Genomic DNA, 27,272 nt, shown 5'->3' with positions numbered 1-27,272 from the left:
AAATAGAAAAAATTCTCAGGATAAACATTTGTTATGTTTTCAAAGATCGGTTTTTATTTACATTTTACACAACATCTTGATGCTCTTGGAAATGGGATTGTAAAAACAAAAAAGATTGAATGCTGTTTGAAAATGTTTCAATAATATATAAAAAAAAGAGGTCTGTTGTTGTCGTATGTAACAAACAAATGATGTGTGCAGAATATCCTGGGGAAGATGATGGTCTTGGACTCCAGGTAAGCTTCTAGACACTTCTGTAGCTCATTAAAAGAGCATTTTCCACTAAAAAGTCGCCAACAGATCTGTTTGGGATATCAACAAGGCATGTGTGCTGTCTCAATATATTCACTTGCATAAATGCATATGTTTTCATGTTTCTTTCTCTTTCAGCATTAACATGCCTATGCCTGATTTCTATGCATTCCGTTTGGTCAAATACCACACTGTGTGGCTGCTTTAAGGTCATTGGGTATCTTATTAACTTTAGCCACAATCTCTTTCCAGGACTTCCCAACCTTGAGAAACATATTTGACTCAGCAGGCAGTTGCCTCTTGATGTCTGCAGCCAAAAAGATACCTAGGTATAACCAGTTTCTTTGGCATGTGAGCCAATCATCTTGGAGAGAAGGTAATAAAGGATGGAAAATAAGAAATAGATAAGAAATAGATTGGAACAGAAGACAGTGGGGACAGAAAATTAAGAATGTATTGGAAATTAATAAAAAGACAGGACACTGTTACCACAAAAGCGTTCCATTACATCAACTACTGAACTCAGTGAACTTTGAAAATGGATAAATTTTGCAATTTTGTTTTTTTTCTGTAGCCACTAGGGAGAGCTGCTGTTTAGCATTTAAGGGTAGAGTCAATGTGAATCAAAGCACATCTGCATTTAAAAAGTATACAAGCCTTTACTACTAAGACAAGAATCACTTAGAGCCAAATTAAAGATCAATCTATTCTTTTTTTATAGCCTTTACCAATGTTTGGTTAAAGAGGATCAGCTGTCTTAGCAATTTGTCCACCCTCTGCTTGATGCAAACTACAAAGCATGAAGATGCTACTGCACACGCACTGATAATGCTGTCATCCAGGAGTACTTTCACACAAAAACAAACACAGAGGCACGAAGGATACGCAATTACAAATCTGAAACAATGCTGCTGTTTTACAATAGACTGCATAAGAGTGCTACACATTACAACCTGGACATCCTCTGTGCTTCCCAAGATAAGGATATCTTTGGAGGTACCATGAGACAGCATAGTAAACACGTGTGTTACTCATTAGAAGTGCTTCATCAACATGGGGTAACTATAGGGCATTTCTTGAATACCTTTTTGTATCCATGTATATTCTCCTATAAACATTAATTTCCTGAAAGAAAGCTGGCGTGTCTGATAGAGTGCTAAATGTGACTCCGCAGCCAAAACAGCTTTGTTTAGTAGAATGCAGGAAGAAATAGCCAACCTGCCTATGTATGCACCACTAAAGTTATTATCATGAACCTATCTGCCAAGTAGGTTATGTTTTTAGTAGCATTTTAGTGAATTCTGATAAAACCTTGCAGGGGCATAGTGTAGTCATGTTAACAGTCCATTAAAATTTGGCTTACAAAATTTCATCTGGGATTAATAAAGTATTTTGTTTCTGATTCAACCACCAAGGTCTTCAAGGTTAATTCATTGAGTTACTCATTGGAAATTGACAAAAAGCTGTATAACCTAGAAACTACGATTCTGTGTTGTGTATTGTCAACATAAAGAAAATGATTTGTAATGTAATGACCACTTAAAACTATCCTTAAAATTAAAAATTTGTATTGGCAACATTTACAAAATGATGATTGGTATATGTGGATTCTAAATATCACATTATAGTTTGCATCCAGACCTCTGATCTCACTTTTACATTTCATATCTGCCCTTCTTCCAAGTTGACCCCAAAATGTGTTAGATCTTTTAAAAAAAGTATTTTCAAGAAAGAGATATCTAGTTACTTAGAAATTTACTTTATATATTATAATAAGTTTAACTTATTTATGTCCAGTTACTTACAAATTAATAACTATTATCCATGACCTACTTGTACATGTCTATCTGTCATGCTACTCTTATCCGATTTTTAATGCACTACAAAAATGTTAAAGTATTTTTAAAAAGAACAAAGAAAACAAAATGAATATATAAAAAATATAATACTAATCCCTTAAAAGTAAATACTGCCCAGAGTGAGCTGACTTGGCAGAAGTTTCCTCTCTCAGAGTGCGTCTTGTTTGTTTTATTGGTTACGTTAACTGTGCCCTTGCTGTGTTTTACACCAAAGGTTTCTGAGATCAAGAAACATTTGAGTGGCTTTGATTCATATGTGGGTGCAAAACAGAATATTTAACAGATAAATGTAAATGCAACTTCTACTACAGTTTATATAATATTAATATAATTACTGATATGAAGTCCACACACTTTTGAGATAATGTATTAGGTTATCTTTTTCCCCTCATCTATATGTTGCTGAGAAGGAATTAGAATTTGTATTTCATCTGTAAAATTGCCCTAAGGAGTTGTCATTTAATAACTGCAGATGCAATTATAATAGTGACTTGTGAGCCCATGAAGACAATTTGGGACTGGACATTTCATTCAATCAATCAGTAATCTTTGTCGGTATATTAATTTCTCACAGCTGAGGTTTGGCAAATCTCTGGGCATGTCCCTATAATTGATGGACAGGGGAGCAACTGATATAACAGCTAACCCTTATTGTAGAAGACAAAGGAAACACACAAGTGCACAAAGGCTACTGCATAAAACCATAAAATGTACGGTTTCTTACATTTATGCCTACAATATGAAGCGCCTCGTGGGACTGTTGTGATTTGGTGCTATATAAATTAAACTGAACTGAAATGGGATCTGATCACTTTCCATACATTCTGTGGCGCCACCAAAGTCCTTCTATAAACAACTTTTGCTACTCGGTACCCATCTTGAAACACATCCAGGAAGTTATTTTGAAGAAAGCGCTTCATTTTTTATTTAAATAGTTAGTGGAACATAAAAACAATATGCATTAAAAAAATGAGTGAAATCTGAGGGGAAAAAAAGCCTCAATATTAAAGTATCAACACTTTAACACATGACCACAGCCATTTTAAGACACAAAAATAATAATTAATAAATCCGCCACACCCGCACAAAAAAAGATTATTTTAAATTAGTTTTTTTTTTATAACAAAATGAAAAATTCATTTTTCATATAGCATTGGTACACAAAAAGAATGGAAAACATGAAAGCAGTGCTTTCTTGTACCACATTAGACATGCTCTAGATCCACCGAGGCTGTTTTTCTTCGCTGAGATTGCAACCTATTCAGCTATTAGAAAAAAACAAAACAAAAAGTAAAATGAAACGAGCACAACCACAAATAATATCAGTTTTCAATCAGACAACAAAGGGATAGTAAAAACACATATTTCTCCTAGCACGACTCTCACAATGGCAGCCCATCCCAGGGACCAGCACACTAGATTAGTTACCCATACCTGCTGTGAAGCAGTAGTTGCCCTTTGTTCCGCTTGCGTCAGCCGTCTCTGGAGACGACTAGTCTTCTCTTGATACTCCGCTAGCTGCTTCTCATACTGCACAAAATATGTATCAATTAGTTACACATGGAGTAAAACACAAATGTCTCAGTGTTAAACCTTTTGCTTTTTTTTTAAGTACTAAAGTACCAAGGAACATATGGTGGAATTATCATTTTCCATTACCGCAGACATACTTGTTTTCAGGCTGCTGTTCACAGATGCAAGCTTTGCATTTTAAAAATATGCAAAATCTTGACAACATCAGTGCAATTCATTTGTTTCTGAACAAACCCAAGCTGTTTCAGTTCATGGTACATTCTTTATATTATTCTTGCTGCATCTGTGCATTATGTGAGAAAAACTGCTCTCAAACATCAGGTTTGAGCTCATAAGATGAAAGCAACTTCTACAACATAAACTCCTAGAACTTCTAGAATCACTGAGTTGTTAAAGAGCGCTGACATTTTTCTTAGCTGCTGCGAAGGCCTGACATCTGCAGAGGCTAACACCTATTAACAGGCTTAAAGAAAAAGAAAAAGTCATTCACATATAATACAAGAATTATTTGAGAAATGGCCAGTTTCATTTTTCTCTTACAATAATCTCTAGTGTGTGTTTGTGTGTCGCTCAAACCTCAGAAATTGTGTCATGGTCAGTTTGAAGCTGCGCCTCCAGCTCACGTGAACGCTGCTTCTGTCGATTCAGCTCAGCCCTGAAATGAACATTTTAAAAAGACGAGTCCAACCATCTGTCAGTGAGGGCCAAGTCAACTTTTGTTTCAGCTGCTGTTGAAATGCATCTGTTACTTAAACTTTGTTTCACTGTTACAGATAAAACTGTAAAGTGTCAGACTGAGAATATTTCTTTACATTTAATTAAAAGTTTTTATTTCATTTTATAGACTGCTGTATTACCGTAATTGTCGGGCTATAAGCCGCTACTTTTTGCACAAGCTTTGAACCCTGCGGCTTTTAGTCAGGTGCGGCTTTTCTATGGATTGTCCATGATTTTTGTCATATCGTAAGACGATTTGTTTTGTTTGTTCCGCTGTTGTACGGCACTACGTTGCCTGGCGGAAGGGCATGTGATCAGACGCACAGTATCAGGGTTCAAGAGTGGTATGTTGGTCACATTTCCATCCGCCAAGCAACATAGTGCCGTACAAGTAGCGCGAAAAACAAACTTCAAAGTAGCGCTATGCGTTCAGCGGGAGTCGTGGATGATGAGCGGCGATAAACTTGCGAAAAGCAAGTTATGCTCAACTCCACCAGTGGAATCTGACAGCGTGGAAAAGTGTGAAAACATCCATGATCACCAACGGATTTCGAAGGGCTGGACTGCTGCACGATGGAGAGGAGGACACCGCCACGGCCCTTCAGAGGGTGTTCGACTCTGACACTGACAAGGAGGATTTGTTTGGTTTTGAAAGTGACAACGAAGGAAAGAAGCTGAGAGTGGATGACGTAGCCATCCTGAGCCTGTTCGTATCCGACACTGGAGAAGAGGACTTCGGTGGTTTTAGTGCACAGGAAGAAGAGAAAGATGGTGGTGAATGACTGACTTTTCTTCTTGTTAAAGCCGTGTCACTGCACCTGAGCCTAAAAGGTAGTCCGAATCTATTTTTCTGGTGTGCTGTAGGTTATTGTTATGTACTACATTTGTTACTCATTTATGAAGCACAGTACATGTTCCATACTTGTAATTACTGCTACTTGTACATATACCTAAAAAGTTATGCAAATATGTACCCATAACTTGTTTTTCAAAATATTAATAAAAGGGGTGTGTCTCCAAACAGCCATCTCTTTCCTGACAATTCCCTTTGTGCATATTCTCTTACATATGATAAGTCAACATTGAAACACCTGCGGCTTTTAGTCAGGTGCGGCTAATGTATGTACAAAACAGGATTTTCCCCTGATTTTAGCTTGTGCGGCTAATATTCAGGTGCGCTTTGTAGTCCGGGAAATACGGCACATATTTCTTTTTCCAATTTCATTCTTTTTCATTTTTTAAAACAACCCACTGTTTCACATTTTTCTACACCAGAAGCAGCCAGAGATACAGGCAAAGTATGCTGTGTAAGGTGAAAGGGTCAGCTGCACACCGATGTTTCGAAACCACCTTTAGCTCAGTTACTGAGTTTCGACCTGCCCATTTGGTCCATTTATCAGCGTGGTCAATAGCGGCACCAGCAATGACCTACAGTTCATGGAAGCAATTAAGGTACTCAAGCTCCCATCTGAGTCATAACTCTGCCAATGCTGAACACAAAGAATGCACAGTTTTAAATTCAGCATGACCTACGCCTCACAGGATGTTACACCTGTGTTTATTTCTCTCACATTTTAAGCAGATTTACTGCTATTTATCAAATAGTTGCTTGCAAATATCTTTTAAAATGTTAGTGACACAGGAATTCTGTAACAGATGTCAGTACATCTATATAAAAGTGGAAGAATACCTAATTTTCATAGAACCATGCTAAAATGTAAACAAATATAGGTAATATACCTCAACACCCTAAAGCATTATGGGAACTGAGGAAGGAAAGAGTGTCAGGCAACAACTCCTGAGGTGCACAAGCACATAGTAATTACCCAGTCAAGTCACACTCACAGTTGTCAGTGTAGAAGAGTTTGTAAGTTAGTCATGTGAAAAAAGGTTTCACAGGAATACACAGTCCTAGAAGTGTCCACGGAAGAGGCTTTCTTCTGGAAACCTTAACAAACAAGCACTACTTTTTCATTCTATTTCTAATTATATTCTCATGAACTTTAACATGTGCCATGCTAACTAGGGCCTGCAGAGTTTGAGTTGTAGCTCTTGTGTTACTTTTTATTTCTTCTTTTTTTTTTTAAATTCCAATTTTTCTGATGGTTTGAGCTCAGGTGAACTTGCCAAGGCATCCACTCCTTGGAAGACTGTTATATTATGTTAAGGCACACCTGACCACCAACCTGACCAAACGTCTGCTTTTATATAGGTGGTCACACTTGCTGATCAGTTAATCAAGTGTACTTGACAACCAGCACGTGGTTGCTATTTCCCTTTTACTTCCTATTGAATCAATAAGAGTGTACTTTGTTTTGTACAGGACTGGACAGAGTCCTGTACAAAGTCATTTTTTCTTGTAAATCATCTGACATTTAAGTTGTGAAGTTTTAACCCTTTAGTTTAAAGCACATTTCTTTTTGTGCCCTTCTGTCCTTGCATTAGTAATCTTAAAAATACAATTTCAAATTTCTTACTTAAGGGTCGTGATTTTAGTCTCAAATGCATGGACCAGGTTCTTGGCCTCTTCCTTCCATCGCTGTGTACTTTTCTGCTGAGCTGTAAGAAGTCGAGTGAGATCAGCGCTAGAACTTCGACTGCTTTCCTCCAGCTCCCTCACTCGTGCATCCAGTTCTTGCTCCTTTAAGCTGTACTCTTGCTCCAACTTAGAAACCTGAAGGGAGGAGGTTATATAAAGTTTCAAACTCTTTTTAAATGGTCAAATAAATTATATAATGGTACATTATCACTTGTGTGTAAACCCTGTTTTATGTTATATATCTAGCTATCCTACTACTGACAAAGGCTTTTCAGCAGTTAATCAAAAATATAACACTTTATTATTCCACTTTATTTAAAGGACCATTTCACAGATTTTACACATACCTTAGAAATTATCCCGGACAATGTCATGAGGCTAGAAAAACTTTTAATTAATTAACTCTTGATTTTTTTTTCTTAAATGCGGTAATTTATTAGGCAGGGTTGCAATTTGTTATCGTTATTATTAGAATGCATTATGGGAACTCCAAGACCCATAGGAAGCCCAAATTTCCCAAATTTGGATTATTAATCATTATCAATTCCCATCCTTCCCATTTACCTGTTGCTTGGCCTTATTCTGGACTTGCAGGGTGGCTTTGCGCAACTCATCCATCTCCTTGCGGAGCTGAAAGTTCTCCTGCTGCAGTTGCAGCCGCTCTTCGCTGACATCGATGCAGTCATTGCGGGCTGAAGCCAGAGAGCTCTGCAGGCGTCGCACTTCTTCCTGGCATCGTGACAGCTCCTCGCTATACCTATGGGTAAAAGATTGGAAGAAATAATGAGCAAAGTAAAAGCAGAGCACTAAACCTGATGCGCAGAATACTTACGGATCAAATAACGAAGAGCAAACCTATAGTGCACTTACTCCATCTCCATCTTTTTAAGTTTGTTCTGCGTGCTTTGCAGAGTGAGACTTATGTCTTCCCTCTGCCTCTCAGCATCTAGACACCTCTGATGAAGGGCATCAATCTTCCTGAACTCTGGCTCTGCCCTGCCTTCCTTATATACCTGACACGAAACACAGCAGACTATTAAAATGATCAGCAGTGCCTCAGCACATTCACAAAACCACATAATCAAACATTATCAAAACACTGGAACAACGTTTTGCAGTGTCTTTCTTGCATTCCCCCTGATAAATTCAGATACCTTCTCCAGTTCCTCCTCTACAGCTTTTCTCTCTCGCAGGGACCTTTCAATCTGAGACTCTTTATCTGAACACTCCTAGACAGAATCGGAAAGAAGAGGAGACAGGAAAAAATGTTGGTAGGAGACAGAAATGAGTGGACAGGTAGACGCTATAAAAGGATTTATGGTGATTTTGAAATGAGTTTGCCCTCTTAGTTGGACAATTTCTTACCAGCTGCAGTGCAGACAGCTCCTCTGCCATACGGTGGATTTGAACATTGCACTGTTTGCGAACATTTTCCACCTGTTAAAAGATAAAGCCATAAAGCTCAAATATGGGGAGTTTAGCTCCTTTGCTTTTCCTTCCCCTTAGACTGACTTTTAATGGTCACAAAAAGGCTTAACTCCTGAACTTAACCATCTGAGTTAAGTGCAGATATAAGTAAGGAAAAGCAGTCTGTGTTTAGAATTTTGCTTTGACTACTCCTATTTTAACTTTTTAATAGCACATTTGGTAACTTAAGGAAGAAGTGTCAATGTGTGAACAATATAGTCATATACATTAGTACACTGAAATCAAACTAGATTTGCTGAAGATTGAAACCATAAAAAGTCAAGATGAAAATAAACATCAAGCAGCAACATAGTGATGTATTTACTGACTTGATTTATGTATATATGAAACAACAGATAATAATGAGACAAAGGAAAAAACAATAACTATAGCAACCAAAAATGGAGCAATCGCTGCAAATTCTTAATTACACTTTATAGTGTTGCCGCTGCTATGATATTATGTGCTTTCCTTGTAATTCAGTGAATATGCTAAATCTTGCATGTGATCACAGCAGCTACAAAGGCAGTATAGTGAGTTCTTGGATGCAGCTACCTTGAAAAATATGTCGTCCTCAAAAATGTCCTTGTGGCATTTATTGCTAAAGTAGATGTTTCAAAGACTACATTTTGCCATGATAACATACAGAGAGACTGGCTACCAGACACAGTAGTGTTGCTGGTAACCTGAACATGAGTGATATAGCATCTCATCTGGCTCACAATCCATAACAATTCAAAAATTAAAAAAACAAATAATAAAAGTGATCTTGAGCGCAGTGGGGGGTGAAGACCCATTAAGTGATGATTGATAAGTTTCACTACAATCTGACCAATACTCTTGAAAGAGTAGCGATTCCTTTCCATTGTGGAAGGACAGACACCTCACACAGCTCATAAGCTCCGATCACTTGGCTGGATGACTTAAAAATTTTGCTAAGTCATCACAGCCTTACTTCCTGACAAGTCACTAAAAGTATTAAATACAAATGCCATCCCCATCAAAATCTCAAGTGAGAAAGTTAAAGTGAAAATTATCAAAAGTATTTTCTTCTTCACAGACATTTAAAGGACCATCAGGCCATTGTTTACATTTGTGTTACCTGCTTGCTTTTGTTAAACTGATATTCTTCACTACATAATCAAGAACAATAGCCTTAAACTATGGACATTTCTTTGTGTCACCTGCATATACATCCTTCCTGATACAAGTATATAATGCACTTGCATATTAAAGACACATAAAAACAATACTGCAAACTGTCAAAAAACAGATTACATGCAAGCTGACTGTGAATACAGTTTAATTGTAATCTCTGGCCTCCATTTTTGAAAATTTCTTCCCTCACACTTATCAGTTCGAGTGGCTCTTATGCCTTCAGTTAAGTCTGAGGTCTGACTCTCAACTGTAAGTAATTCTTCATTACATGACCTTATCTTAAGACTGAACTGCCTTAAATGAGAATGAGGGACAGAGTAGATTAAGGTTAAAAAAAACAAAAAAACATTGACCCACTTTGACTAAAATATTTAAACTTAAACTGTCTTCAATGACAAAATTACCTGTAAGCTAGGTAAGCAAAGGCATGATAAAGGCAAAGCCCCATGACTTGGAAAAAGCATCAACATTTAATCTCTAGAATATCATCCCATGTTGAGGGCCAGCAAGAGACTAAGATGACAGCTAGTGCTTCAGTCATACCATTTTACATTAATAGGATTAAACAGTTGAAGGCCTTGATGAAAAAGATCCATTAACAGAGCATTAATCACCATGTCTCCAGGGTTACACAGGGTAAAGAGCAGGGCTTTGCTTTCAGCTTAGTGCCTCATATGTTAAAAAAAAAAAAGTATGGCTAAGCACAAGGTACAGTTGGAGGTTGCACTTGTCCTTGTAATACTAATTATGAATCAAAAACTTTGGTTTTCTTTCATTTTCAGAATTGCCATTTTCGAAAGAAAGCATACAGATTTGGCAGCAAATACCCTGATGTCATCTATTGCTTTTAAGTAATGATGCAACTTGCTTCAAAGTAGACTTTAGTCACACACGAATCAAATTACATGAGTGTATTTCTAGGAGAAGCATTCATCTAGCCATTTATTAACCGTGTACCTCCTTCTTTGTGCGGACTGCAGCATCATAGATCAACTGCTTGATTGCTTCCTTTGTCTTTTCCAGCTCTTCTGTTTTCTGCTTCTCTCTTAACAGGGCCTGAAGTGAAAAGTAAAGGCAGATACAAATAGGCAATTGAGGAGAGATCTGAAAACTATTTAGAAGATGCAGTTGAATATGTCAAAAAGACGACTGTCATTTAAAACAAACGCGATAAAACACTGAAAGATCCAAAGTAACTGCATTTACCTGGTCTTTGTGCAATGTGGCTTCTTCGGCCACTTGAACGCTCTCTCGAACTTTAGACAGGGCTTCATACTTCTCCTCTTCGAGAGTGGTGCAACGTGCCTGGAGTTCCCCCACCTTTCGCTCCCACACAGTTTGTTCTCTGCGAACTGCCTCTGCCTCCTGTGATGCAGCTTTTAGCCTGCGATTGCAGAAAAGAAAGGATACCCAGCAGCAGAAAGAAAGTCAGAAAACTACTGCTTGACCCCATAAACACTGAAGCACTGATGTAAAATTCCATGACTTTCTATTAGATCAATACGCTGGCAGTGCTTTCCTAATCTCAACTACTGTTCCATCTTAGCTGACAGCCAGCAAGTGAAAGCCAACAGTTTAACATGGGCTGACCTGGTCTCCAGCTGGCTCAGGGCTGCCTGAAGCTGCTGCAGTCGTCTGTCTGCTGCGTGTTCACGGCCCCGTGCTTCAGCCATGTCCTCTTCCTAAACACATATGCATACAGTTAGGTCCAGAGTTTGGGACAAGGACACCGTTTTTTTTTTAAATTTTGCCTCCATCCAAAAAGATCAAGATGTGACTGAATTACACTTTAGTAAAGTCATTGGATAAACTAACAATTTTAAATAAAAAAACTGGAGGGTTTTTTTAGTACTTGAATGAAAATCATTTGGAGTTAATGACCATCTGAAGTCAATATTCATGGACATTATCAAATGCTGCATTTCCTCCCTTGAGATGCTCTGCTAGGCCCTTGCTGCAGCTGCCTTCAGTTTATGTTATTTTCTGTTTTTAGTTTTTTCATCAGTAACTTTGTTGGGTTGAGATCAAGTGACTGACTAGGCCATTGAAGAACACTCAATTTTTGTTACTTTCGCAGTGTGCTTTGTATCATTATCCATTAGCACAGTGAAGCACGATCCAGAAAGAGGATTTCTCTGTTCATTCAACACTGTATCAGCAATAACAACATCCCTAACTCACTTGTGATCAAGTTTCCACGGTGTTTGAGAGATGCTTCTGCTCATGAGGCGTTTTTTTCCCTCCGTCATACTTTACCCTTTCATCATTCTGGCGCAAGTTAATCTTAGTTTCATCTGTCTAAACATTATTTTCAGAACCTAGCAGGCTCTTTTAAATGTTTTCTTTGACTAATGTGGGCTTCCTATACTTTAGTGTAACCAGTTGTCTGCAGCACCTCTGTATTTACCGTCTTCCTCTTGATCATAGACTTTGATAGTGACATGCCTATGTATCTGTTTGAGAATCCTCTTGACTTGGTTAGATGCTATTCTTTAAGTTCAACAGTTGGAATTAACTTAACTTTTCATGTAATAATCAGGGAACAGACATTTGTGCAACTATATATAAAATTGTCAGTAATTCAGTTTAAACAGTTATTGCAGTACTTTTTTTTTAAAAGCCTTGAATTAAAGCTGAAAGTCTGCAGCGTTTGATTTAAAATTTAAAATCAAAGCAAAGACACACTGTCTAAATGTAGGGCCATAACTGTATTTGTCTTTCAAAATAGAGTTGTGAGGATGCAGGAATCTAATTTCAGATTATTAAAACAGATAGGCTGACATTTTTTCGGCCAACTTACAGTTATATGTTGAAAAAAAAAAGGGAAAAAAGTATAAATTGCAGAATTCCAGCTTTAGTTTGAGGGATTAAGAAAAAAAAACAAAAACTATGCAGAGTGCAATATTTTCAGCATCTCAACTATAACTGATCAAATCAAGAGTCCTTTCATGCTCCTGAAACAAGTAAAGTATTGGTCTTTTTTCATGAATATTCATGAATTAGGCAAATATATGTATTTATATTTTCTTTTTTTCTAACCCGTCTCTGCATCTGTTCCTGGAGATTCTGCAACAGCTTGGTCATTTCATCCACTTTGGCTGTGGCTGTCCTCAATTCAGCTTTGGCTTGCCTACATAAGGACAGAGAAAGGAGAAAAAAAACCCCACACAAATTAAATAGCAGTCTAACTGTCAGCTAGAATTTATAGCAGCCTGTCTGGATTACTGAAACTGAAAAATATATTTGGACAATTAAAAAAAACAAGAGAAAAAAAAAACCAAAACACCTCATTTTCTTCATTTTTGCTAAATGTCAGTTGAAAAGATGTCTTTTTGGCAAATATCAAGCTCACAGCTTAAAACATACATTTAAACTTTAAGACTTAAAAGAACTCAGGGGTAGAGATGTCGTGTTATGGGACACTTTGAGACTTTTACTTCACACTGCTCTTCCTCAAATATAACCTCCATTTATGAAACAACTTCAATTTACACAAAGTTACAGGACATAGGAGAAGGTGATTTTCAGTCCAGTGTAGCATGTTGTGTAGTAGTTACACACTAACAGAACATGACCTCTGATGGCAGCCAGTAGCCTGTTACCTGAGCTGGCTGTGTAGCTCCTCCATCTCCGTGCTCTGCTCTGTCACTGTCTTCAGGAACTGCTGGTTTGTCTGTGTGTGGCAAGAGAGACACGACTGCCATTTGTGTGGCATGCTTGCAAACACAGCTCCAACATTAACAACATCCAAATCAACCTTGTCTCTAATACATTTTTCAGTGTCCTTTTACATTAAACCCCGAGGTGTCTCTGTCAGTGATTACTACAAAGCCAGTCACTCTCCATGCTGTGAAAGAAACAGGCTGCTTGCATGAACAGTCAGAGGGGGGAGAGCCTAAAGCTTGCCTTCCCATTAAAAATGCATTAGAGGGATATAGTATTACTATACAATCTCTTTATACAGTGTATTGTGACCAAGCACCTGGCGTGTGTGTATGTGCGTTCACAAGTTTTTGTGTGAATAAAAACATCCACAATATTTTGTACTCCTTAATCTCCGAGCAAGGTTAAGCCCAAATACAGGTCAGTCGTGCCTCTAAATAAATAAATAATCTCTAGTGCTGAATTATCTGTGACTGTAGGATAGAGAGAGAGCGACAGAGGGAGAGCAGAGAGTACGACTTAAAAAGAATCTAGTTAGAGGATTACCAGGTGAGCTGACAGTCAATTATACAGCCTGACAGTTCTGGGTGACTACAGGAGTGATTTAGAAAACCAATTCGCTTAGTTAAAAGATTAATTATTAGAGCAGGGTCAATTTCAGAGAAGTGCATAACATTTCAATACCGTGGCTAATTGGGAGGCAGCAATTTAACACACTTTTAATTAACCGTCACTTACCGATTCCAGTTTCTGATTGGTCGCTTGGAGTTTGTATGTGTGCTGCTGAAAGTGAACAAGCTGATCCTGTGATGAAAAAAGGGGCATTCATGTCAAGTTAACTAACAGTAATTACCTCATCCTTATATCCCACATTAACTAAGGCCAAAGTGCTCTAATTAACTTGATTACAATGATAATAGCGCCATCTAGCGGTGAGAGGTTATTGTTCTAATCAAGTTCTGGCTTTGCATTTCCATTTCAGAATACTGAACCTTGAGCTGCTGTCTCTGGGAGTCATGGATTTGTCCTTCAGAGATTGTCTTCTGGTAGACCTGCTGGAGGCGATCCAGCTCCTGGGCTGTGGTCTGCCACAGTTCCATGGCCTGCATCCGCTCCTGAACACATACAGCAAACAATATCCACCCACATTTTGACACACAGTTAACTTTCTTACTAGGAGTTGGAAGAAGAATACCAAACATCTTTCTGCATTCACAAGAGATCATTACTCCAGACACAAAAAACAACTCTTCTCCCTCAAAGACGACTAATGGTTTCTAAATAACGTGTGTTGCATCTTGTTAGCGGGATAACAAATCACCACTGAATCCAAAAAATGACCTGGGTTTTGTTCAGAATTATTAAAAAGTGCAAAAATGACAGCTTCATTAAAAGAGTGTGTGGAGCCGCTGGGAAAGGCTTTGCTGTCTTCAGTTATTAGTGCAAACGTGTGAACTCACTACTCAAAAAGAATTATGTATCATTTCCCAATGTTGCATATGTAAAAAAAAATAATAAAATACACAGACGGTACAAATGTTTAACTGTCAGAAAGCAATTCTGACAAAGCCAGAGTGGCTGTTTCCTTGTGCTCTCCACTGAATCCACAGAGATCAAAATAATATTGATCGTGTGATCTAACTTCCAGTCACGATGAATGTTCACAGCATCCAGCTAAATTCCAGCTGCACTTCAGCTCAGCCAAGGCCCTGTTGCGGTTTTAGTGTCCATATAAAATAAACATACCCATTAATACATTTCAGCTTCACATACATTTAAAAATTTATTCTGAGTGCTACTTAACAAAAAAAAGAGAAAGCTTTATTATTGTTATAATATTACATTTTTAAGTCGATCACCTGAATATTTAGTTTAACCTGTATCTGAGGCGAATATGGCTTTTAGTTGGTCAGTGAATGAACAGACAAAACCCTAATACATCTGGGTAGCTCTCATACAGTAGGCAAAAAAAAACTGGCATACCCTGACGCTGAAAAAGCATCAGCTAAGAAGTAAGAGTTTTTTACGGATACCTGCAAATTGGTGCGGATTAACTTCCCATTTAGCATTTAATCAAACAATCAACTAAACACTGTAGCTCTAAAAATGTAGTTTTTTTTTTTATCTTAGATTGCTTACAACCACACTGCGAATTAGGCTACACTTGGACCCGGGGGGGATGGTCACAAAAAAATTTCAGGAATTAAGGAATTTGTTAACTTACAGCTTTCATGCAGAAAAGAACTTAAATTATCACAATTAACCTTACTGGACCAAACTGTTACTACAACCTTGGATACATGATTAAGACTACACCCTACTCTGATAAGCGGTACTGTCAAATCTTATCAGGATAAAGAGAAAAAGCCAGGTATTACAGGAAGACAAGTTGGATAGTCATAGATTCAGTTTATAGCAAGATAACCTTCGAAGCAAAGACCTACAAGTAGGGATGGGTATCGAAACCCGGTTCTTGTTGAGAACCGGTTCCCACTGTTTCAATTCCTTGGAATTGTTTGGCATTTTTGCAAACGATTCCCTTATCGATTCCAGTCGCCCCGAATGACGTCGCCACGTTGCGGAGCGTCATTTACCTGGCAGGAAACAGTTTGGTTATACTTTACGAGAACGGATGACAACAGGGCAACTTGCAAAGTAGATATTTCATTTAAGGGAGGAAACACTACGAATACGCAAAAGCATTTGCTCACAAAACACGCGATAACCTTAAATGAATGTCGTGTTTTTAATTTCGCTCCGGACTCGTGAATCTCAACCCAGCAGCAGCGGTAACGTTTGCACGTCCTCTCCCATTAATGCGGCAGGTAAATAATCAACTAACAGTGCATATTATGTTAGCGCGATCTGCCTTATTACAAAACCTGCCATTACTGTGCATTTAGGTGACCATGATGAGAGAGACAGATAGTCTGGCTCAGATGCTGGCAGTTCTCGCTGCAGTCTACCGGCAGCGTCTCCTTTCAGGCCAGGATAGACGAATGTCTCAGAGCAGTGACTAAGTTTGTGGTAAAAGGCTTGCACCCATTTGCCACAGCAGATGCCCCCGATTTTCAGTAAGTGAATGTGTTTAATTGTAGGCAGGGACATTACTGGATATTCTTGTGTAATTGCTAATTTTTTTTCCTGGGGACCCTGTGACACCCTGTGAGCCGTAGGCTGTGGATCTCTTAAGATCTCACTGTTGGGTTTGTAAGGCCATGTTACTCCTAAACGTCTGTCTTGTTCAAAGAGAAGATATAAAACAAAGTTCTAAGGTAATCGACCTTAGTGTTCTCCTTTTTTAAAAATAAGAATCGATAAGAGAATCGATAAAGAATCGAATCGTTAAACAGAATCGAAAATGGAATCGGAATCGTGAAAATCTTATCAATACCCATCCCTACCAACAAGGAGGCTTTCTAATGACACGAGGTCTGTACAGACTTAAGTCACATCAAGCTGAAATGGACTGAAAATTAGAAGAAACAGCAAGTACGACGCAACTGAATAAACTTCTGTAACACAGTTAGGATGAATTTTCTAAATTCTTTCCTTTTTATAGCATGAATTCTACAAATGTTCAAGGTTGAGTGAGTTGCAAATTTAGATTAATACACTTTACAGTTTAAGATGATTCCCTTTTCTAAAGTTAAATATGAATTCCTTCCTTACAATATTGGCATTTCTTGACACCATGTGCTTGCTTTCAAGTTTTGGAAAACATGTAGAAATTTCAGCGTATTGAAAAACTCTGTCAGCTTCTAATTCCTGGTGTTTAAGAACAGAAGAGTGCAGAAAAGACCTATGGATGTGTGACTTCAAACTCCAGGCTGATGGATATACACACAGGCTAGAAAGGCCCCACACACGATGTGTTTCTTATAAAAAAAAAGAAGAAAAAAAGTGTGTCTTAATCTACAAACGTTTAGACATATCAAACGGACATTTATGCAGACCTGTTCAGACAGCTGGACCTGTTCTTGGAGATTTTTGATGACCGCATCTTCTTCCAGTGTGCTGCCCTCTACTCCTGAAGCTGTGGGCAGGGCATGAAGCTGCTTCTCAACAGACTCTCTCAGCTCTGCATGAAGCCTGGAAAAAGTATTCAGACTTAAGATGTTATGTCACAAAAATAAATAAATAAATGAATAAATACATTAACAGCATGCATAGTTTTAAGTGCTAAATAAAATAGAACAACCTTCATTAGGTTAATTATTTAGCTGGAGTGCAAATGGTCAAGATGCCAGAATTCTAATCAAATCTCTAATTACTAGACAAACGAGTGCACTAATTACAGCAACCTGATTTGTGGTAGGTCATAGAAAATCAATCAGCCACTGAATGTAAAATAATTCAAGTAACAAATTCACACACAATACTGAATAATGCCATATCGTATGACAGGTTTAACTTATTGAAAATATTAGTACATTTGTCATGTTCTGTTGTGCAACCAACTTCTTTATATATTAACATGAGTGGATTTATATATTTTTTTACCTTTCATTTTCCTTGACAACCCTCTCCAACTTCAATTTGACATCTGTCATCTGTGTCTGTACGTGAACACTGAGAGTCATTGATAACATCCCGACATATTTAATGCATCAGATGACCAAGAAATCTCAGGATTAAGATATTTATTTCCCAGCTACCTCTATCAAAGTCTTTGACTTCTGAATTATCAGTTTAATAGATTTCAAGGACTTAAATCTATAAATCACATCACCTCATCAAGCACCCACCACCACACGCCTGTGTATTCGAACATTTCAGATGAAGGATGTTTTATTATTTCAGTATGTTGTTTTGTTGATTTACCTGATATCTCTGCAGCTGTTCAGTCATTTCTTCCATGTGCCGATCATACTCAGCTATCAGAGGAGCCATTATACTGCAACACAGACAAATGATGTTTCAGTACTGGGGGAAAACTTTTTTTAAAAAATTTGTGTTCACCATAACTCTGTCTTGCTGAATCTCCAGTGAATGCTGTGAGTCTCTAACGTGTCTACAAAGTGGTATGAAACTGATGAACTGACCCTCTATCTGAGATCCAGGGCACAGGAGACTCAGTGCGTCTTTCCTCCTCAACCTAACAAACATAAGGCATGTAAGGGGTGAGGGCTAGCAGTAGTTAATTGTATCAAAAACGTACTTTTCTTAGTTAAAAAAAAAAACAAACAATCACAATGTTTTTTATTGAAGATGCCAAATACTTGATTAATTTTAGATGAGCTAAACTAGCATAAGTTTTTAAGTTGAAGATCATTCTACTGTATACACACATGACTGTGTCAGTACCCATCCAGACAATGCAGTAAATAAGTTCACAGATGACACCACCGTGGTGGGGCACATCTCTGGGGGCAATGAGACAGCATACAGAGCTGAGTTTCAGAGGCTGTCAGACAGGTGTGCGGACAACAATATAGGCCTCAATACCACCAAAACAAAACAGCTATAGTCAACTTTAGAAGAAAGAAGTCTGAGCTGCAGCCCATCAGTATCAATGGGGAAGGCGTGGAAATGGTATTCAGCTTCAAGTTCTTGGGTGTCCACTAGAGCAGGGCGATATGACCAAAAATATTTATCACGATATACATTTGAAAATTTGCGATAACGATATAACTGACGATATAATTGACACTAGACAAAATGCTTTACAACTCCACAACTTTATTAGTGCAAAAAACCCCATCAATGTATTTTCACTTAAACAAGCAGCTGTTTTTTATGTGCATTAAAGTTATATAAAAATGTAACAGTGCAAATTCCTTGCTGACAGTTTAACCAAAAGGTATTTCCAGTGGAAATTGGCCGACATATCCTCAGCATAACCATGTTTAATATCCACAAAACTTAAAAAGAGGTTATACACACACAATATGGTAATATTATGTTGAAGCACAGTAGTATCACTCCGCGAGGCGCCTGCCTACGATAGCCGTAATGCTCCGACAATCCATCGAGCGGTGCGTGTTCATAGCTTAGCAAAGTCGTACTAAAACATGTGACAGATTTTCCAGCGCCGTGTATGACATAAAATCGTTTCGAGGTCAGTAAACACAACCAGAATTCATACATAAGGCACACGGGATTATAAGGGGCACTGTCGATTTTCAGAAAAATCAAAGGATTGATTTTAGGTGTGCCGTATTTTCCAAACAACACGGTAATAACGAAGCCCGCTAGCATGCTCTACCAAAAATAGTGTTTCTTTGTGTATCTGACGGACGAAAGCCAAACCAGTTCCACACCACTGAAGTTGCAGCATTTTTACAAACCAATTCTGGTTCATCCGTTTCATTTAACGATCCGCTTTCGCTCTTGTCATTCTGCGTCGCCGCCATGTGCGTATGTAAACATAGGCAATGCCATGCGCGTTTTACCCATATTCTATCGCGATATTTCATTTTCCTATCGTTGCCCAAAATTACACCGGTATTACCGTGAACGGTATGATATAGCCCAGCCCTACAGTGTCCACATAGACACAGACCTCCAATGGATTTTCTGAGAACCCTCAGAAAAATGGACCTTAAGTGGGAGCTGCTGATCATCTTCTACAGTTGCTCCATTCAAAGTGTGGTGACCTACTGCATCTCTGTATGGTTCTCTAGCTGCACAATGGCACACAAAAAGGCACTTCAAAGGGTCATTAAATATGGCCCCAAAAATCACGGGACATCCTCTTCCATTCCTGAAGTTTAGCACTTGCTGCCTCAAGAGGGTACGCAGCATCCTACAGGATTGCACACACCCAGGACACCAGGTGTTTAAGCTGCTGCCATCTGGCAGGAGATTCAGGTTGCTGAGGCCACGGAAAAAACAGACTCAAGGACAGCTTTTACAACAGGGCAATAGCCCTAATCAATGCTAACAGCTGACCTAATTGGTGATCTCTCTGTACTTTTTGGCGGGGGCAATAATGTGCAATAAACATTCATTCTTTAATTTATTAAGTCATACTTTTTTTTGCACTTTTTAAAAATCCACTTTGAAGTCTACTATGTTGTGTTGTGCTTAGTGCCGAAATGGGACAGTTTCTAATTTCATTGTACTATAGTACCAAGTATGACTGTGCAATGACAATAAAGAGTTATCATATCCCATTTTATCTTATGTCTTCGTACCTGAGAAGATGTGGACAGAGCACCGTGCCCACATTGATACTGGCTGAGCGCAGAATTTAGCCTGCGGACTGAAATGACACAAAAACGAGGACACTTACACAAAAAAGTAAAGATGTTCTAGTGATCATCACAAGCAGAAGACTGTAAACATCCAAAAAACGCACGCCATATAATTGATTGAGTTTTATACAGGGACCACCTATGGCTTAAAAAAGAAATTAACATAGAATAGTGGAAAAAACTGATGGACTAGACGGCATAACAGAAAAATATGCATGTAGTTTCCAAGTTTCGTCTCACCTTGATCACGCAAAAACTCCAGCTCTGCCTCCATGCTTACGGTGTCGTCTAAAGAGAAGCAAAAGAATTTGCACTGGCAAAAACGACCACCACTACCAAAACTAAAGACGAACACTTAAAGCCTGTCAAACCTGGCACCACTAATCTAGGGTTTTTTTTTTTCAAGTTAACGTTTCGGAACACGAAGAGAAAACTGTCGTTTAAGAATGTACTAATTCAGGTAAAGATGACACAAAGCCGCTAGAAACGTTCACTACAAACTAGCTAGCTACCTGTAGTAAATTTGTGCAGCTCGTGTTAGCTAAAGCAGCTAATCAATCTCGGCTAAGCTCATCAAAACAACTCAGTGTTTTGATCTCTTCAACAAAACACCAAACACATTTTCCGAGACAATATGCGCTTAAAAAAATACGCAAATGTATCGCATTGAAATTTTAAATTCATAATAGGTGTTTTTACTTCAATCCTCGTTTCCGCCTCTTGTTTTGAAGTAAACAAACGGGGACCAATGGAAAAGAAGCTGTGCAACCGTAAAGTCATTCCGTCTGTACAAGAAACGCGAAAGGATGTTCCTTTTAAAAAATAAAAATCAGGAAGCAGATGTAGAATACATTTGGAAGTCAATAATGCCAACTCTGCATATATAACAGTTTGAATTCGGTTGTTTGTTAAGGTATGATATATAAAGTCATCACGTGAAAAGAGATTATGGTTTGTAGTTCGTCAGAATGTGTCAAAAATAGTGGTTTAAAAATTGCTGGATAGACATTTCCATACAGATGTAACCACATATTGCATGAAAACGTAAACAGCATAGAGTTGGAAAATATCGTCCTCTGCTTGTCGTTTTAATCTCAGATCTTATCAAGTAAGTGTAATCGTCGGACGTTTGCTTTACCAGGAAAAGGATTTTACTGTCTTGTTACTGATAACATTATTCTGTTTGACACAATTTGATAACAAACTGCTTAAAGGACTGCTTAAAAGAACGCAGAGTATTTAAAGAAATTACACGCGCACTCGGAGCACTCTTGTCCTGTAGCCAGTGAAAACAAACATGGGGGTGACTCGTGGACTGCAGTTTATAACACTTATCCACATTCTGCTATGCTGTGAATCTCTGTAAGTTTTGTAGCTTTTTTGTTCCCTGTGTCGCTGCTCACACAGCAGATTTTAAGACTGAGTGATTTTCTTTCTTTCAGTCCTCGCACGCAAATGCAGTTTGACATCGAACACACTTGGGACAGCAACCCTGTGAATCACGACCCCCTCAAAATCACCTTCTCTCCTGGGTTAGGAGGCCTGAAGGTGGAGGTGTCTGGTCCGTTCTTCAATGACCCGGCTGCTCCTGCAGGGCCCCCAAGCCAGGCCTTCCCTGGACTGTGGAATTATGAAGGTGGGTAGATTGGTCTGTTGCTTCTATAGCCATGCAACCTTTCTTTTAACACAAGACACAAGCTTTTAGGGGTTTAGTCCGTGCAAAAAAACAAAACAAAAAAAACCAAATCGATTTTAGTTCAAATAATGTGATATGAATTCATGATATCCTGAATTTTTAAATATAAATATTTTTTTATCAGAAATGCCAGAATGTCAGCTTAAAGCTCACAAAACTATTTCAACAACCGCCAAACAGGTAAAACAGCAAACGGTTAAAAGAGCCAGTAAAAAGATTCTGCCTAAAGATGTAAACACAAAGCGCGACTGTCGGGTCGCCTACACAGACATGTCGTCGGGTGCTGAAAGTCGACATCTCACAGATTCTGAAGCTGTCGGTTTCGTCACTCCAACCGAAATTCACTGAACCAGCAGCAAAAGAAGATCAAAACTATGCTTCATGTTTGAAAATTATCTTACCTTGGTTGTTTTGTTTCCACCACAATAAAATTACACTTCCTGCACAGCTCTCTCTCTCAGTGTACATTAAGAACAGTTTACCATCACAAATCTCTATTTTCTGAATTATTCGCTTGCTTATTACACATCAGTCTATCGTTGTTTACAGTGCTATCGGCCACTGTTTTTTTTTTCTTTCAAAAATGACCTCTGACAAGACCTGCTGTCAATACATTACAAAACGCTTAGCTCTGTCTCTAATAAAACCTCTGTAACTTTGCTCTGCTTCACCTCAACAGCATCAGGTAATGTTCATATGCTGATTTGTGGTTTTCTTCCATTTTTGTTCTACTGCAGAATATTTTTAAGGCGGTTATCTGCTATAAAAAGCCACCCCATGAAAATCTCCTTCATGTTTTTCTGTGTTTTATCCTCAGTTACTTTGACACAAAGGCATCTACTGTGATTCTTACACCTCTGATGAAGTCTCACAAGTGTCAGCTTTGCTTTTATTGCCTACATAGATATAAAAATATGGATATGTACTGATAAATGATCAGAATTATAATATTTCTGACTGAGTCAAAATTGAATCGAATCGGGACCTTGTGAATCGGAATTGAAACAGTTATAGAAATCAGTAACGATACCCAGCCCTATTATAAAATATATATATGTTATAAAATACCTTTAGCCTTACGGCCTTAATTTGTTTATGTATCAAAGGTAGCCCCATTTGCAAATTATTAATGTAAAATAGAATCCCCTTTTAATCGCTTAATTGGGTTTCATAATTTCAACAGTTTTTAAATGTTTGTTATTGACAGGAAAATTCAGTCTGTTATATATATGCACAGTATGCTTATTCATATTATATTAAATTAGAATATTGACGAGTTTCATATATACCTATACAACATGAAACTGGTCCCATGAAACTGTTATCTTATTTTCTTTAACCTCAGTTTGGAAAACAAACCTGCTCACCAGCGCCTCTAAAACTCACAAATTAACATGTTATGTTTTATTTGTTTAATCTGTTCCCATTTGGCCCATCTCATATTAAACTGCTTTATACAAAAGCTAACCAGCTGCTAGCTGAAGCGTAATATTTCAGAGACCTTTCCCTAATTGTAGCACAATTCTTTTAAACGCTTATAATTAACAAATGAGAAACAGCAATTATATAACCGACAAGCTCCAGACTTCATAAGGCTGATTCCAACGGAAATTCATTATCTTTAAAAAGGTCACATTTATGGCTTATTGTAATAGATTGTAGTATTGTACATGTGTTACTTTTATGGTCCCCATGCTTGTTGTAGCCGTAGTTACGGAACCATCAGTTATGATTATGTAATTTAGTCCCTAGGATGCAATTTTAGGCCCTTTGGCAAGCTGAAATAATATGAATAAAGTCTACTGTGGCTGAAGAGACTAGAGACTGTCTGTTTATGGGATCATTACAGTAACTGCATTATCATTATTATGGCGACACAGCAATTAAACCTCACAATGAGGCTGAGTAATAACAATTGGTTCTAATTGACCTCAAGTAAGTTCGATTTCCGTTTAATGAGCCCCACATATTTGGTCTCATTAATGTTACTTAATAGATTAGAAACCAACCCCATTATGATCTAGGTAGATAAAGAGGTTAGGTTAGTGAGTGTGCTGCTCACATAATTGTATTTAAAAGTTTATGTAATTGTTATTTTTGCATGTTACTGTTAAAGTCCGAGTCAAAAATGAATGACCTGAATAATTTAATTATTACTTTTGTTTTTTTTTGTTTCTTTTTCAAAATAAGTGCTGAAGGTTAATAACACAGTTAAAGCAGTTTATTAATGTGAGATTAAACGTCTTATCTTCATTTTTCCTTATCTCATCAGTTGTAGAGACCTTCTTCCTTGATAGTACTACAGAAAATTACCTGGAAGTCGAGTTTTGTCCGTGAGTACCAAGCTGAGCTCTTGCTCTGCCCATGTATATATAGCCATATGTTTATACACAGTTGAACAATGACACGTCTTCCCTGTGTTTTTACTTTAGACATGGACAACACCTGATATTACTACTGTCAGGAGCCGGCCAAGCATTCCTGGTAAGCTGCGTATGGAGGTATTCGTAAGGTTTTTTTGGGTTTATGGGATATTTCTTACATTTTTGATTTCTCTCTCCAGCAACAGCTTCCCATGGTATTTAACACCAAGATCACTGGAGACAGATGGACAGGTGAGGCTCTCATCCCTTGGACATACTTCCCTCCCAATGTCAACAAGATGAACTCCTACGCGATCCACGGCTCAGGAGAGAATCGTATATATGAGGCTCTTTATCCCATCCCCAAGGAGGAGATAGCCGAAGGACAAATGCCTAACTTGTGAGTATGCTGACTTCTACAAGTGAAGTTTGATGTGCCATAGGTCATGTGCACAGACATTTTGTGTTATAGTGGTGCTGTCGTGAGGCACTGAGACATTTTGCAACAGAAAAAAGAGGTTCATGTGCAAAATCACACCTTTTTGTATATTCTTTTAAAGGTACAGTAAGTCATTTTGTAGGAAATTTAAAAGAAAAAAGAATTTTACACTAATTCATTAAAATATTCATAAAATACATACAAAATAAATAGGAGAGGCCGTCAGTTTATGGAAGCCATGGCAACATCTTGAAAACAGCAGCCAAGATAGAAATCGCCGTTCCACCTAATAACATTTTATATATGTGGCTAGAGACTGTCCATATTCGTGGTATTACTATTAATTAAAATGTCATAAATAGCTCTTTCAAACTCCATAGGACTATTTAACATTTGCAAATGTATATTTTCATTATCGCTTTCTCCTCCTCTTCATCTGCCTTGTTTACCACTGTTCTCTCCTCCCTCATTTCCACCTCATTGTTTTCCTCCTCAACTGAAGTCTCATTTCACGAACTGAAATCAGTGCTCTAACACACAAAACATGCATAAACATGCTTATTTATTCTGGTTATTCTCCTTATAAGCTAATATTAATCAACCAAATGTAGGCTCTAAAAATTATGCTTTCCCGGTTGATTACATTCTCACATTGTATGACAGTTTATTTGCTATCTGTCCAACAATGTTAGATCCACTTCAAAGCAAGTTTCACTAATGCCGGTTACAGCAGTTAACTGGCAACAACAGCACCACTTACCAAGAGAAAAGTTCACTGAAAGTTCACTGACTCATATAACATTCCTTTCACAAAGTTTTACAGCCTCCACCAGGTTAAATAGACTAGGACACTCAGCATATTGAAAACTGAGGTAAACAGCGGACTGACAGCCTATACTCAAAACTGTTAAACGGTAGTCTGCAGCCAGAATTTTTGAGGTATCTTGGGTTTTAAAAACCTAAAATACTGCAAAAATATTTGGCAAATTTCTTTTTTTTTTTCAGATTTATTGCTACGTGTTGATATTATCCAAATATTTTTAAATATTGCGCGTGCAAAAACAAATTACATTTTTCTGATCTCTCTCGGCTGAGTAAAACATGTTTGTCCTACAGCAAACATAAATAATGCACTGGAATTGGGAGGGGTAAGGAAACAGGAAACTGCAGTCTACTGACATCTAGTGATGAGATTTTGCATACTGCACCTTTAAGTTGTAAAACAGGTGTAGATCAAATGGTACTTAGGTCCAATCCACAATCTGTACCTTTTAGAGTCACATTAGTCAACTTTGTCATTTCAAATTACATGTATATAAATGTGTATTTCACTACCTTATGCATAATATATTAAATTTGTCTTTCTGTCTTTTAGCCATCGGCTAGAGTATTTCAAAGATTTTCGCCTGCAGAGCATCATGGGAGAGGGTTGGGTCCAACCACCATCTGATCTATGGCTTGGAAAGCCTTAAGCTTCTCAGAAACACTCCTTCTCTTTGCCTGTTTCATTCTTGCAGACACATATCCACAAAAATCCTCTAAAACAACAGCAGGGCAATAGGATAAACACTCTCTGACAGGGAACAAAGGGCAATCAATCTTTATTAGTTAATGATGTCAAACGATATGACATGAAATATGTTATCAGCTTGTCAGATTGCGTTAGTCTTCACACACATCTGTGCAAGCACACAAACATGCACTGCAAGATATTGGACGTCTCCGCAAATTGCCTGAGCAGAGCGTGACCTACAACACTTGTACAGTGGAGGAAAGCGCACAGCTTAAGTGTTTGACTTCAGTGAGATAATTCCTTGCAATTCCTCGTGATTCTAAACCCTAAATGTTGAGACACTGATATTAAAAAAAAAAGAAAAAAAAGAAAATGTGCATTCTTTTGGGTTTGTCTTTATTGTCATTCCATTACTATGATTAATGTCCTTTATAATGACATATTTTTACATACTGCTGCTGTCCTTTTTCTGTGATTGATGTCACTTTAATTTTATGTCTGATGTTTGATTATGTTTCATTCCCATGTCTGTATATTAAAATAATTATCTGACATTTTGTGGTATAATCTTTTTCACCTTTTGCCTGGGGGTTAGATATGAAGATCAGTGTCGTCCTCCTGTATAGATGCCATTTATGTGGCTAGATGGTTTAATTTCTGACTTCTTCCCAAAACTTTAAATTGCTCCAGTAACTTTACCAATGTGAATACCCAGTTCCCTTCTTACATAAAACGGCTGTATGATATGGATCTTAGTGGCAGATAAATATTCATAATTAATAGCTGATTAATTTATTACTCTCATATATACACTCACTAGCCACATTATTAGGTACACCTGTGAAACCAAAGTTTCTTCCACATTTTTTGCTTC

General features: G+C 37.8%; 2 protein-coding genes across 8 annotated transcripts; one reads left to right on the top strand and one right to left on the bottom strand.

Moving 5' to 3' along the window:
- Positions 1–85: 85 nt before the first annotated feature.
- Positions 86–21,190, bottom strand: sclt1 (sodium channel and clathrin linker 1). Of its 4 annotated transcripts, XM_084930399.1 has the most exons (22): positions 21,087–21,190; positions 20,628–20,675; positions 20,328–20,395; positions 18,234–18,286; positions 18,013–18,085; positions 17,692–17,747; positions 17,145–17,280; positions 14,181–14,303; positions 13,927–13,992; positions 13,128–13,198; positions 12,565–12,655; positions 11,116–11,207; positions 10,732–10,909; positions 10,483–10,581; positions 8,266–8,337; positions 8,055–8,129; positions 7,771–7,913; positions 7,465–7,657; positions 6,839–7,035; positions 4,221–4,299; positions 3,546–3,641; positions 87–3,376 (listed from the first exon to the last, which is right to left on the bottom strand). In XM_084930399.1, the coding sequence occupies exons 2-22, from the start codon at positions 20,659–20,661 to the stop codon at positions 3,317–3,319; spliced, it is 2,055 nt and encodes a 684-aa protein (XP_084786525.1). In that variant the 5' UTR covers positions 20,662–20,675; positions 21,087–21,190; the 3' UTR covers positions 87–3,316. The 4 variants fall into 4 exon arrangements, with proteins under 4 accessions (XP_084786524.1, XP_084786525.1, XP_084786526.1 ...); XM_084930398.1 differs by having other exon boundaries at positions 86–3,641; XM_084930400.1 differs by lacking the exon at positions 20,328–20,395 and having other exon boundaries at positions 88–3,641; positions 21,087–21,127.
- c6h4orf33 (chromosome 6 C4orf33 homolog) lies at positions 20,681–26,952 on the top strand. Of its 4 annotated transcripts, none has more exons than XM_084930405.1 (6): positions 20,681–20,847; positions 21,830–22,023; positions 24,356–24,416; positions 24,516–24,567; positions 24,647–24,846; positions 26,261–26,952. In XM_084930405.1, the coding sequence occupies exons 2-6, from the start codon at positions 21,843–21,845 to the stop codon at positions 26,355–26,357; spliced, it is 591 nt and encodes a 196-aa protein (XP_084786531.1). In that variant the 5' UTR covers positions 20,681–20,847; positions 21,830–21,842; the 3' UTR covers positions 26,358–26,952. The 4 variants fall into 4 exon arrangements, with proteins under 4 accessions (XP_084786531.1, XP_084786529.1, XP_084786530.1 ...); XM_084930403.1 differs by lacking the exon at positions 20,681–20,847 and adding an exon at positions 21,198–21,300; XM_084930404.1 differs by lacking the exon at positions 20,681–20,847 and adding an exon at positions 21,307–21,495.
- The last annotated feature ends 320 nt before the right edge of the window (positions 26,953–27,272 follow it).

The sequence above is a fragment of the Perissodus microlepis genome, chromosome 6 (genome assembly GCF_051167445.1).
Source record: "Perissodus microlepis isolate ML-2025 ecotype Zambia chromosome 6, ASM5116744v1, whole genome shotgun sequence".
Lineage (NCBI taxonomy): Eukaryota > Metazoa > Chordata > Actinopteri > Cichliformes > Cichlidae > Perissodus > Perissodus microlepis.
Note: the sequence above shows the minus strand (reverse complement) of the source record. Positions and strands in the feature narration are given on the sequence as shown.